The sequence below is a fragment of the Ictalurus furcatus genome, chromosome 20 (genome assembly GCF_023375685.1).
Source record: "Ictalurus furcatus strain D&B chromosome 20, Billie_1.0, whole genome shotgun sequence".
NCBI lineage: Eukaryota > Metazoa > Chordata > Actinopteri > Siluriformes > Ictaluridae > Ictalurus > Ictalurus furcatus.
The window spans coordinates 12198989-12214374 of NC_071274.1; the positions used below are offsets into that span (position 1 = coordinate 12198989).

General features: G+C 40.9%; 1 protein-coding gene across 2 annotated transcripts in view; it reads right to left on the reverse strand.

Moving 5' to 3' along the window:
• The window catches only part of klhl24a (kelch-like family member 24a), a 50190-nt gene that overhangs the window by 6921 nt on the left and 27883 nt on the right, over positions 1-15386 (reverse strand). For both annotated transcript variants that reach the window (XM_053652203.1, XM_053652202.1), the window contains exons 6-7: positions 7195-7383; positions 1415-1603 (exon numbers count right to left, since the gene is read on the reverse strand). In XM_053652203.1, the coding sequence (XP_053508178.1) occupies positions 1415-1603; positions 7195-7383 (378 nt within the window). The remainder of the gene's footprint in view (positions 1-1414; positions 1604-7194; positions 7384-15386) is intronic.

Sequence of the window (15386 nt, forward strand, 5' to 3'; positions counted from 1 at the left end):
TGTTGAGAACCAGTGATATAAATAAGCCACAGAAGTTTTGGGATTCTGTTCTGTGGAGCGATGAAACTAAACTGGAACTTTTCAGCATGATGGATCAGCGGTATGTCAGGAGGAAGAAGAATGCAGAATGAACACTCTGTCCACAATCAAGCATGGTGGTGGCTCTGTGATGCTTTGGGGCTGCTTTGCATCCTCTGGCACTGGAAACATTCAGTGTGTGGAAGGCAAGATGGATTCACTGAAGTATCAGGAAATCTTAAGAGAAAACGCCATGCTGTCTATGAGGAAGCTGAAGCTTGGTCGTCATTGGACCTTCCAGCAGGACAATGATCCCAATCATACCTCAAATTCCACCAAGACATGGTTGCAGAAGAAGTTCTGGAAGATTCTACAGGGCCATCACAGTCACCTGACGTGAACCCCATAGAAAATCTCTGGTAGGATTTGAAGGCGGTGGTTGCAGCACGCAAACCCAAGAATATTACTGAACCGGAGGCCACTGCTCATGAGGAATGGGCTAAGATTCCTCAGGAACGCTGCCAGAAGCTATGCATCTCATCTGCAGTAGGTCATAACAGTAAAAGGGAGCTCTACTAAGTACTAAAGATGCTTGCCATGAAGGGGTTGAATAATTTTGAAACTAGAGAATCATTATAAGGTGCATTTTCAGTTGAATTTCAGAAAACCAATTGAAGCATTCATTGTGTTGAACTGTTTCAACTGCTTTTCTTTGATTTGTTCATTGCAAACAGATGAAAGTCTGAAAATTTTGACAATAAACCTGATTTGCAATGGGGGTTGAATCATTTTGATTGCAACTGTGTGTGTGTGTTTATATATATATATATATATATATATATATATATATATATAAAAACACACACACACAGTTGCAATCAAAATGATTCAACCCCCATTGCAAATATATATATATATATATATATATATATATATATATATGGATGCACAAAAAAGAACTGATATTAAATGACAGTCTTAAATTAATAATAGAAATCTCACTTTCACTTTTTTTTTTTTACTGTTTCTGTTACTCAATGCCTTTCGTCATGTTGTTTTACGTTTATTCACGTTGATCGCATTTGAATTAGACATTACAGATTTTATTTGTGCTACACTGTTTATCACCGCATTTACATTGCGAGTGAGGAGCAATGCAGCCTCGTTAAAAATAGATCCCTCCTTGCTAGGTTTTTTTCCCCCTAAACAGAGCATATGCTTCCTCTGAGACACGTGAAGCCAGACACACATCTTATCAAACTGGTGCTCATGCTGAAATCATATCCTTTATGTGTCTGTCTGTTAGTCTCAAAATGAACCATGAGTGGCATTATATTATATTTAGACACGTGTTTCTGGGTCTGTGTTAAGATGATGTGTATCTGTGTGTTTGTACCTGTCTGCTGAAGGTGTTGACCACAGGCATCCAGAAGTCCTGTGCCGGGTCGTAGCAGTAGATGCACTTGGTGAGGCCGCCGCACACGTACACCATACTGTTCAGAGACACGGCCGAGATGTTGCGCTTACATATGGGAATGTTGGCGCGCAGAAGCCAGCTGTTTGTCTCCGGGTCATAACACTGCACCTGAGAGTCACACAGTCACATGATGAACACGGGGATCATACTCATAGCAGTGCACCTAAATACATGCAGTACACATACACACATACAGGATAATAATAATGTAAACTCACACAAAATATCACACTGTGTGTGTGTCCGTTGTTATGATATGAGCATTTTGGCTCATATCATAACAACAGAGAGACACACACACACACACACAGTGATATTTTGAAATTACCCCTATACACATAAGTGAGCTGAGTTGACTACACACACAGGTCAGTTACACACTGTCTCTTTGTGCTCATTGTACAAACACACTGTGATGTAAGAAATGCAACAAAAGTGCTCCATTTCTTAATAAGTTTCCTAAGAAAAGACAGCCCAAGGGCACAAAATTTAAACCAAGTATGACTCCAGATGAAGAAGTAGACTAATGAGGGAAAACTGTGTTGAACCAGTGAATCCATGAGCAATGGTTTATCTAACCTCAACATAAAAAAGGTTAAACAAAAATATGAGATGCAGATTCACGTGCTGCTGAATTTGTTTAAACATACACAGAGAACACTTAAGGGGAAGGAGAAATGGTCTGGAAACTGGTACTGTGGAATAATCAGTGTAATCTCTGTGTGCTGTAAACAAAAGACTCTTCAGTGGAAAACACTCAATTCAAAGCCTTATTAGTACTCTCTTTCATGTTCTATCTCTTTTTCCCTTTTCTCTCCCTCCATCATCTGCTTGTCTCCATCACTTTCTTGCACTATGTCTGCAGCAGATGGCTGATAAATAATGACTGAGGAGAAACACGCCGTTAACGTCCTGGAGACAATACACACAAGTGGACTGCCTGTGTGAGCTGTTATCTGATACTACAGAGAGTCAATATGGGCACGTTTATGTTTGTGTGTGTGTGTGTGTGTGTGTGTGTCTCACTCCCAATACCGCAGTTACTGTTGACTTCAGAATGAGGTGCATAGATCTGATTACAGAAGCTGAGTACTACATACGAGTGGCTCATTCTGAATACGACACTAAGTTCAAAGGAAAACGAGATCACTGTGAAGAGCAGCTGTTCTACTCAATCAACCACCATCCATTAGAATACCCACTTTATTTCCTATTCTTACATCCTTCTTTCTTCCTGAGTTCCGAAACGTTCATAGTTATTCATATATTTTATATATATATATATATATATATTATAGATGCACCGATACTAAATTTCTCAGTAGTTACTGATAACCGATTATTCAGAGTGATATTGGCCAATACCGATACCGATAGTTCTGCCTTTCATGCCTTCTTTTAATTTAATAATAATTAATCCCACAATTCGGAAAGAAATGCACATAAAAACTTTATTCTCTCCATTTCAACAAGTTTTTTCACAGTATCTGGTCTCATAAACAGAAAACACATTACTCTAATTAACATTAACACATGATCTAAATTCTGAAGATTAAAGTAAGATTTCTTAACTTATTGAATGTTATTAATTCATATTAACATTGACTGAATTCTAAAAAACCTCCTGTTATTCTCACATTCACTCACCACAAACACAAGCATTTCTACTTCATCACTAAACATCAAACTGGTCATATATAATATAAACTTTTTATATATTAACATTAACTGAATATGAAATATACTACTCTCCAAATATATTTTTCTGTGCAGTATATACTTGTCAACTCATCGTCATTTAAATCTTTCAACAGTGTACTGGCCCTTTAATTCAGTGTGACCAGCGTGGCAAAAAAATGATTTAGACTCGACGCCGAAACTCCCGCTTCATTGCTGCTCACTTCCGGTGTAAATTTTTAGCAGTGTAGAGTTTACAGAGCTTACAAACTGCAGTTTTGTCATCATTCCACACAAGAGACATCATCTTTACACACAGCACGAAATCGATGTGTTTTCCCGCTTTCTTTTTATTGATAGGATACAATCGGCCCTGAACGTCGGATGTTTTTAAAGTATCGACCGATAGCGGGAAAAATAGCCTTTATCGGCTGATACATCGGTGCATCTCTAATAATTACTATCTATCTATCTATCTATCTATCTATCTATCTATCTATCTATCTATATATATATATATATATATATATATATATATATATATATATATTCACATAATGTTCATGTAAATACATGGCAGCATCATAAATCCAAATCTTTGTAAATATCGCAATAATAAAAGCTATACTACCTTAATAACATCTCTAAATATCAATTAAGTGATACTGTGAGTTGGATATTCCTAATTAAATGCCTAAAAATCTAACACTTCATTTGATCTAAAATTTACATCAATTATTTAAGTTTATTACACGAAACAAAAATGAACTTTTGACTAACAAATTTTTAAGATATCCTTAATATTTTTGGAAAATTTCAATCAAAATATTTGAGAATGGAATAATTATACTGATCAGTTTCAAGAACTACAATTATTGCTCATTCCATATCAATATTCTTCATCTTTAAAAACAGCTTAAGAAACTGAGTAAGTGGACACAATTAACAATCATGCACAAAGAGAGGGAAATCTGCCTTTCTCTCTCTACAACATGTGGCAACGAGCAAGGAAACACTGCGGAGAACCACCTGGAAGACTCCTCACAAATCCTGGTAAGTATATGGGATTAGAATTGCTTCATAATTCCAAATAAATACATTACGATCCACAAATAAATGTAGCGAGATTCACAAAAATTAAACAAATTCACAAATAAATATAACGAGAGACACAAATATATGTTAGAAGTTTCACAATTAAATTTATTTAAATTCACAAATAAATAAAATGAGATTGAAAAAAATATATATATATATATATATACATTTTTAAAAATATGTTTTTTTGTCCCAAACACAACTCTGCCTTGCATTCATTTGTGGATTAAAAAAACTTCTAGTGTCAAGAGTGCACACAAATCCACAAATAGTTGGACTCCGCCCACCGTCTACTCAAGCCAATCGCCTGCCAGGTATTAGCATGGCAGACACTGGCCTGCTGATAATATGTAATCTACCTGAGGGAAGACATGAGCGAAAAGAGAAGTCTTCTTTGATAATTGTAAGTTAATGTTGATAAATACACTCGCCGTCCACTTTATTAGGAACACCTGTAAACCTGCACATTCATGCAGTTATCAAATCGGTTGAATCACGTGGCAGCAGCACAATGCATAAAAATCATGCAGATACAAGTCAAGAGCTTCAGTTAATGTTCACATCAAACATCGGAATGGGGAAAAAGTGTGTCTTTAACTTTGGCATGGTTGTTAGTACCAGATGAGCTGGTTTGAGTATTTCAGAAACTGCTGATATCCTGAAATTTTCATACACAATAGTCTATCACTAAAAACACTGAGTGAGCAACAGTTCTGAGGGTGGAAACACCTTGATGATAAGAGAGGTCAGAGGAAAATGGCCAGATTGGTTTGAGCTGCCAAGAAGCATATAGTAACTCATATAATCAATCTTTACAACCGTGGTGGGCAGAAAAGCATCTCAGCATGCACAAAACATCGAACCCTGAGGTGGATGGGCTACAACAGCAGAAGACCATATTGGGTTTCACTCCTGTAAGCCAAGAACAGGCTATCATGGGCACAGACTCATCGAACCTGGACATCTGAAGATTAGAAAAAAAAAAATGTGTTGGTGATTCTGTGCCCATGATCGCCTCGGATTCTTGTTCTTGGATGACAGGAGTGGAAGCTGATGTGGTCTTCTGTTGTTGTAGTTATTGAGTTACTATAGGCTTCTTGTCAGCTCAGACCAGTCTGGTCATTCTCCAGTGATCTCTCTCATCAACAAGGTATTTCAGCCTGCAGGCTCTCCGCTCACAGGATGTTTCTTTGTTTTTCACACCATTCTGTGTAAACTCTAGAGACTGTTATGTGTGAAAATCCCAGGAGATCAGCAGTTTCTGAAAAACTCAAACTAGCCTGTCTGGTACTAACATCCATGTCACGGTTAAAGTCACAGAGATCACACTGTTTCTTCATTCTGCTGTTTGATGTGAACAATAACTGAAACTCTTGTTCTGTATCTGCCACATGATTGGCTGATTAGATAACTGTATGACTGTGCAGGTGTACCTAATAAAATGGGTGGTGAGTGTAGATGAAAATATTTTACATTGTAGTAACTTTTAGTGTGTTTTTATACTCAAACCTCATTATTGTTAGTGTTCTGAAATACAGTTACACTGTGTAATTGATGTCTTTTACTTTTAGGGAGGAACTCCTCAACAGAGCCACATCACAGCACATCAGTGAATGGTAAAGGCTTTCACATGTATAACACTGATTAAAATTTCCCACCTTTGTAAGCTTTTATATCTAACCAGGCGGGATTTGTAAATGCATGGAGCAGAATAACACCCTCAAAACAGGTGTCAGGGGAAATAAAACAAATATGTTGCCTGTGCACTTACTGATGCATATTAATTAGCATACTGTTGGAACAAAAATTACTTAAAATATTTTTGTCATACGTTACAGACCAAATATATTTACAGCCCCAATCCTGACAAAGTTGGGACAGTATGGAAAATGCAAAAAAACTAATAAAAAGAGTCATTTGAAAATTCAATTCACCCTGTACTATATTGAAAACACATTATTTGATGGTTTACTTTGTGAGTTTAATTTATTTTTGAAAATATACACTCATTTCAAATCTGATGGCTGCAACATACTCCATAAAAGTTGGGACAGTCGACTGTTTACCACTGTGTAACATCACCTTTTCTTTTAATAACACTTATTAAGAGTTTGGGACTGAAGACACCAGTTGGTTAAGTTTAGCAAGCGGAATTTTCACCCCTTCATCCATTAAGCATTCCTATAGCTGAAAAACTCTGAAAACAAGGCCTTCGTTGCTATATTTTGCACTTCATAATGCGCCACACATTCTCAATCGGAGACAGGTCAGGACTGCAGGCAGGACATGCTAGCACCCGCACTCTCTGCTTACATAACCATGAGCTTGTAATCCGGGCAGAATGTGGTTTGGCATTGTCCTGCTCTGGATGGCAGCATATGTTGCTCCAAAATGTGTACATATCTTTCTGCATTAATGGTGCCTTCACAGATGTGCAAGTTCCCCATGCCATGGGCACTGACACACCCCCATACCATGACAGACGCTGACTTTTGGACCTGACACTGGTCCTTTTCCTCTTTGGACCGGAGAACACGACGGCTGTTTTGTCCAAAAACTATTTGAAATGTTAAAATAATAGTCTCATTTTCTGTTACATCTACATTGCTATTCGATTATATCTACACAATTTTTTTTGTGGTTTTCACTTAGGGTTACTATTGCATTGACTTCGGATTTGAATTCTATCTACTCAATTTTACGTGTCATGGCGCTGAATGTAGTTATTCAGATCTACTTAAATTTTGTATGTAATTCATAAGGTACATTTCAGTGATTTCACAGCTTTAAAACGTACTCGATATTTTGACGTGTAAAAATATTTAATCGAATAATAACTCTTTTAATAAGAGACAAATAGTTCATGAATAATTCTGTTTAACCATGTTTTTCCCTAACACACTAACACTTACACACATGCCCACCTTATCTGTGCAGCTGTTCTCGTCTAGTTCTCCGCCGATGACGAACAGTCTCCCAGAGCAGCTGGCCACAGCTGGAGAGCTCACAGCCTCTTTTAGTGGAGCCACCTCCGTCCAGCGGTTAGAGAAGGAGTCGTACACTTCCACGTTACTGAGGCAACTCTGACCATCATATCCTCCGACTGCGTATGCCTGCAAACACACACACACATCTTACTATCCTTGTGAGGACCACTGACATAATTGTAATGTTATGCTATGCTACACCTAAATCCAAGGACGTGGGAAGCAGGTGTGCTGAGGTTAGGTTCAACTTTATTGTCATTGTCAGAGAACGTACAGTACAGAGGCAATGAAATGCAGTTAGCATCCAACCAGTTGTGCAAATAGTAAATAAGTTAAATGAAATAACTAAGGTTATGGTACGAGAAGTTAAGATAAGAATGTACAGGTAAAGGTAGACAGAATGATTCATACTAGTGATGCAAATGGAAATTACATTCAATGCAATAAATAGGAACTGTGGTGCAATAGGTTGAGATAACCAGTACACAGATAGAGGTGCATGCAATATGATACAGTAGGTACATACAGTGGATTACAGTAAATGTAGATGTGCAACTTGCAGGATTCCTTTAAGTGCAAATCTTCTAATAATAATAATAACAATAATAATGTTATATGTAATATGTAGATAAAGAAATAAAAAAATAGCCTAAACAAACTTGAGTATTTTGAGTAGTTCTGGAGTTTGTATGTTGGAGAGAGCATTCCTCTTATACCACAGCAATTTGCCAATGATTACCATTTTTAAAAATGTATTAATGAACGACACACTGCACTTTTTAACTGTTCGTACTATAGTTACATTTAATGTTACGCAACATTTGCGAGACTCGAGTCTTCAGGACAGAGTCTGCGCTTTCCAGTTTCTTTGTAACATGACAAGCTATGTTTATTGTCTCATTAATGTCAAGAGAATGTCATGAAACGAGACAGAATGGTGAGGGAACAACTGTATGTACTGTTGAGGTCGTGAATGTGGGACTCGTACACGACTCTTACAAAAGGTGCAAACATTCACTGATGCTCCAGAAGGCAACTTGATGGTCGATGTAAATTGTTATTATTTCGTCTTCTGCGAAACATGTAAATATCTTACAGTGAGGGAAAAAAGTATTTGATCCCCTGCTGATTTTGTACGTTTGCCCACTGACAAAGAAATTATCATTCTATAATTTTAATGGTAGATTTATTTGAACAGTGAGAGACAGAATAACAACAAAAAAAATCCAGAAAAACGCATGTCAAAAATGTTATAAATTGATTTGCATTTTAATGAGGGAAATATGTATTTGACCCCTCTGCAAAACATGACTTAGTACTTGGTGGCAAAACCCTTGTTGGCAATCACAGAGGTCAGACGTTTCTTGTAGTTGGCCACCAGGTTTGCACACATCTCAGGAGGGATTTTGTCCCACTCCTCTTTGCAGATCTTCTCCAAGTCATTAAGGTTTTGAGGCTGATGTTTGGCAACTCGAACCTTCAGCTCCCTCCACAGATTTTCTATGGGATTAAGGTCTGGAGACTGGCTAGGCCACTCCAGGACCTTAATGTGCTTCTTCTTGAGCCACTCCTTTGTTGCCTTGGCCGTGTGTTTTGGGTCATTGTCATGCTGGAATACCCATCCACGACCCATTTTCAATGCCCTGGCTGAGGGAAGGAGGTTCTCACCCAAGATTTGACGATACATGGCCCCGTCCATCGTCCCTTTGATGCGGTGAAGTTGTCCTGTCCCCTTAGCAGAAAAACACCCCCAAAGCATAATGTTTCCACCTCCATGTTTGACGGTGGGGATGGTGTTCTTGGGGTCATAGGCAGCATTCCTCCTCCTCCAAACACGGCGAGTTGAGTTGATGCCAAAGAGCTCCATTTTGGTCTCATCTGACCACAACACTTTCACCCAGTTGTCCTCTGAATCATTCAGATGTTCACTGGCAAACTTCAGACGGCCATGTATATGTGCTTTCTTGAGCAGGGGGACCTTGCGGGTGCTGCAGGATTTCAGTCCTTCACGGCGTAGTGTGTTACCAATTGTTTTCTTGGTGACTATGGTCCCAGCTGCCTTGAGATCATTGAAAAGATCCTCCCGTGTAGTTCTGGGCTGATTCCTCACTGTTCTCATGATAATTGCAACTCCACGAGGTGAGATCTTGCATGGAGCCCCAGGCCGAGGGAGATTGACAGTTCTTTTGTGTTTCTTCCATTTGCGAATAATCGCACCAACTGTTGTCACCTTCTCACCAAGCTGCTTGGCAATGGTCTTGTAGCCCATTCCAGACTTGTGTAGGTCTACAATCTTGTCCCTGACATCCTTGGAGAGCTCTTTGGTCTTGGCCATGGGGGAGAGTTTGGAATCTGATTGATTGATTGCTTCTGTGGACAGGTGTCTTTATATAGGTAACAAGCTGAGATTAGGAGCACTCCCTTTAAGAGTGTGCTCCTAATCTCAGCTCGTTACCTGTATAAAAGACACCTGGGAGCCAGAAATCTTTCTGATTGAGAGGGGGTCAAATACTTATTTCCCTCATTAAAATGCAAATCAATTTATAACATTTTTGACATGCATTTTTCTGGATTTTCTTGTTGTTATTCTGTCTCTCACTGTTCAAATAAATCTACCATTAAAATTATAGACTGATCATTTCTTTGTCAGTGGGCAAACGTACAAAATCAGCAGGGGATCAAATACTTTTTTCCCCTCACTGTACGTGGCTTCTGAAGGGCGGTACTAAATGGAAAAAAGATCTTTAAACAAAATAAGAACAATTTACACCAACCAGCCTGTTCAAAAGTTTACACCACCTCCCTGGCTCTTAATGTATCGTGTTTCCTTCTTGAGCATCTGTGAATGTTTGTACCTTTTATAATAGTTCTCCCTCAGTGGAGCTTAATATCAATATTATATGTTTTTTCATTGTTATATAACATGATGATTTCATCTATTTATTGTGAGGCTTAGATTATGTGGATCATCTGCCATACAAGCCCCTGTAAATTAGCTGTTTTAGTAACAACAAAAAAACTGCAACTATTTGTGTGGGTTTATTTTTGGTGGGGACCAGCTAAATGTTCCCACAGGTCAAAAGTGTCAGATATTCCTTCACTTGAGGGGCAATTTAACACACACGCCTTACTTCACACACCTGCAAAATACATACCTAAAGCACACTGACAAGCATCAAGTACATGCACGAAAGTCAAATACACATAACTTTAGATAGCTATTGCAAACTTACTCAGTATGCTCAATGCTATGTGGCAGTGCAAATACATCTTTTATATCAGTTTGCACTTAAATGAGTTCCAGAGAACTCAACTCCTATCTGTACATCAACTAATAAGAGCTCCCCGACACACGCACGCACACACATATACAAACACACACACACATACACACACATACACAGACATACACACACACATACACACACACACACACACACACAACCACAACCACACACACACAACAGAGGCATAGCTAATGAAGGGGAGGGGATGGGTGGATTTCAAGTTTGAAGCCCCCTAGAATATTTTAGGACAGTTCATGGTTACCCTATCACACACACAGATCATTATATATGTGTCCGATAGCATGTTCTGTGCAGTAAAGGAGCTATAATGATTCCAATAAAAGAGCGACAAATTCGTCATTATTATTCTCCAACATTTAATCACCACAAACACCAAACGAAGGCATCCCTTATTCTGTTTAATCACATTTCATCAGGGGTGGAACCAACACTCCAAAAGCTTGGGTGAAATGTGGTGCTTTTAATGATATTTAATCAAATTTGAGCTATTAATGATACACACACCTTTTAATGAACATCAGAGTAGTTTGTTGTGACCCCACATGCTTTATTTTGCATTTTACTCTTTAGTCATCTAATAACAGCAGAACGCTAATACACAAAGTGAGATAGCACCAATTCTAAAACACGTTTTAAAAACCGAAGACACAGTTTGACACTGTAGTCCCTGTCTGTTTCCCCAGCAAGCCTTACTTACTTTATTTGAAGAATGTAATTTGAGGAATGTTCCTCTAAGCGATTCAGAGCGAAGAATATGTGCATATGTCTCTATCCTGAAACTGTAAAAATATTGAAATATTGAAAAACATCGAAACGTTAGCGATACTGATTCATCGCACCATTATTAAGTGCCAGTGAGCGCCAAAGCGTGGTTAAACCTTTAACGCTCATAGGAGAGCCCTTTTAGGAGAAATGTCCCATCGAACAGCTGAACTGGAAGTTTTGATTGGTTTTTAGACTGAGTCAGGCCTGTATGTTATTGCCTGAAGTGCTGGGTCACCACACTAGTAGTTTGAAAAGTGCTGGGTCAAATGCCAGCTCGCCCCCGTTGTTCTCTGCATTTAATTGTCTTCCAGCTCCTGTGGTGAGTAACAGGATTAACCAGTCGGGACTGTGCATTTTTCCTGTTTCTGTTTGAAAGTCAGATCGCTTCACTCTGAGCAGAGGGATATCGAGATGACAGCCTGTGAAGTACTGGAGGTTTACTGCAGCAGGAGAAAAGAAGGGTAGAGATCTAGTTTTATAAGGTAATATTGCTAGACTAGACTACTAGATATTACTTATTTGAATCATTTTTCACTGGACCGGTCATAAAGGTATTTTATGGCAACATTATTAATATGACGTTAATATACTGGTTGATCTTAGACTGGATCCACACAATAATGCACAGGAAACAGATAAATAGATGAAAAGATCGTAGAGATACGATCTGGCTTTTGTTCCAGAGAAAACACTCTTGTTAAGCCCAAGTGAAGTCAGTGGAGCCTCAGGACGCTGGAGATCACAGTCACATGTGCACGAGTGGAGTATGGGTGTAGTGTGTTACACCAAACCCCCTCCAGCTTACTGGAAAAATGGTTGCAGATATTTATTAGAGCTCTCCATAATAAAAACAGATTAAAAGACATCGACAAAGTGAAGGAAGAGAGAAAAGATGTTGCAATGTAGCAAAATATTTCAATTCAATTCAATTCAATTTTATTTGTATAGCGCTTTTTACAATAGACATTGTCTCAAAGCAGCTTTACAGAAATATTTCAGTGTAACCCTGTGTACACTCATTGGTACACTCACTGGTACACGCACTGGTACACACACTGGTACACTCGCTGGTGCACTCGCTGGTACACACGCTGGTACACTCATTGGTACACACACTGGTACACTCGTTGGTACACTTGTTGGTACACTCACTGGTACACTCGCTGGTACACTCGCTGGTACACTCGCTGGTGCACACACTGGTACACTCGCTGGTACGCTCACTGGTACACACACTGGTACACTCGCGGTACACTCGCCGGTACACACACTGGTTCACTGGTACACACAATGGTACACTCACTGGTACACACGCTGGTTCACTGGTACACACACTGGTACACATGCCGGTACAAACACTGGTACACTCGTTGGTATACACACTGGTACACACAATGGTACACTCATTGGTACACACGCTGGTTCACTGGTACACACAATGGTACACTCACTGGTACACTCGCTGGTACACATGCTGGTACATACACTGGTACACTCGTTGGTATACACACTGGTACACACGCTGGTTCACTGGTACACACAATGGTACACTCATTGGTACACACGCTAGTTCACTGGTACACACTGGTTCACTGGTACACACAATGGTACACTCACTGGTACACTCATTGGTACACACAATGGTACACTCACTGGTACACTCACTGGTACACTCGCTGGTACACACGCTGGTACACACGCTGGTACACACGCTGGTTCACTGGTACACACAATGGTACACTCACTGGTACACACGCTGGTTCACTGGTACACACAATGGTACACTCACTGGTACACTCACTGGTACACACGCTGGTACACTCACTACGTCACAAGCTGGTACACACGCTGGTACACACGCTGGTACACACACTGGTACACACACTGGTACACTCGCTGGTATGCTCAATGGTACGCACTGGTACACTCGCTGGTACACTCACTGGTACACACGCTGGTACACTCACTGCGTCACACGCTGGTACACTCACTACGTCACACGCTGGTACACTCACTGGTACACTCGCTGGTATGCTCACTGGTACACACGCTGGTACACACGCTGGTACACACGCTGGTTCACTGGTACACACAATGGTACACTCACTGGTACACACGCTGGTTCACTGGTACACACAGGTTCACTGGTACACTTGCTGGTACACTCGCTGGTACACACGCTGGTACACTCACTGGTACACTCACTGGTACACTCGCTGGTACACACGCTGGTACACTCACTGGTACACACGCTGGTACACTCGCTGGTACGCTCACTGGTACACACGCTGGTACACTCACTGGTACACACGCTGGTTCAGTGGTACACACACTGGTTCACTGGTACACACAATGGTACACTCAGTGGTACACACACTGGTACACACGCTGGTTCACTGGTACACACAATAGTACACTCAGTGGTACACACGCTGGTTCACTAGTACACACACTGGTTCACTGGTACACTCGCTGGTACACATGCTGGTACACTCACTGGTACACACGCTGGTACACACACTGGTACACTCGTTGGTACGCTCACTGGTACACACACTGGTACACTCGCTGGTACGCTCACTGGTACACACGCTGGTACACACACAGGTTCACTGGTACACTCGCTGGTACACACGCTGGTACACTCACTGGTACACACGCTGGTACACACATTGGTACACACGCTGGTACGCACACTGGTACACTCGTTGGTACACTCGTTGGTACGCTCACTGATACACACACTGGTACACTCGCTGGTACGCTCACTGGTACACACGCTGGTACACACACAGGTTCACTGGTACACACAATGGTACACTCAGTGGTACACACACTGGTACACACGCTGGTACACAAACTGGTACACTCGCTGGTACACACACTGGTTCACTGGTACACTCACTGGTACACACGCTGGTACACACACTGGTTCACTGGCACACACAATGGTACACACGCTGGTACACACACACTGGTACACTCATTGGTACTCACACTGGTACACACAATGGTACACTCATTGGTACACATACTGGTACACTCGCTGGTACACTCGTTGGTACACACACTGGTACACTCATTGGTACACATACTGGTACACTCGTTCGTACACACACTGGTACACTCGCTGGTACACACACTGGTACACTCGCTGGTACATACACTGGTACACACGCTGGTACACATGCTGGTTCACTGGTACACACTGGTACACTCAAGGGTACACACACTGGTTCACTGGCACACACACTAGTACACTCGCTGGTACACACGCTGATACGCTGGTTCACTGGTACACACACTGCTATACTCAATGCTACACACGCTGGTACACACGCCTGTTCACTGGTACACACACTGGTTCACTCACTGGTACACATACTGGTACACTCGTTGGTACACACACTGGTACACACGCTGGTACACACGCTGGTTCACTGGTACACACGCTGGTACACACGCTTGTTCACTGGTACACACACTGGTTCACTCACTGGTACACTCGCTGGTACACACGCTGGCACACTCGCTGGTACACACGCTGGTACACACACTGGTACACTCACTGCTACACACGCTGGTACACACGCTGATTCACTGGTACACACACTCGTTCACTCACTGGTACACTCGCTGGTACACACGCTGGTACACACGCTGGTTCACTGGTACACACAATGGTACCCTCACTGGTACACTCGCTGGTACACACACTGCTACACTCATTGCTACACACACTGGTACACACAATGGTACACTCATTGGTACACTCACTGGTACACACGCTGGTACACTTGCTGGTACACATTGTGGTAAGTGCCAAGGAACTAATGGTGCTCCAGGTTTGTCTTTTGTGTGTGCAGTAGATGCTGCTGTCCAGCTGTTGTTAGGATCCCATAGGAAATGGTAGTAGTCTGGATCTCTCTTTTTACGAGTTATCCAGACACCAAAACGTCAAAATACCAATTGAGAGTTTATACACACTTGCTCTTACATTTTTAACAGTATTCCTGATGAAGCTTCATGCACTCTTGGCACCAGCTTCATGAGACA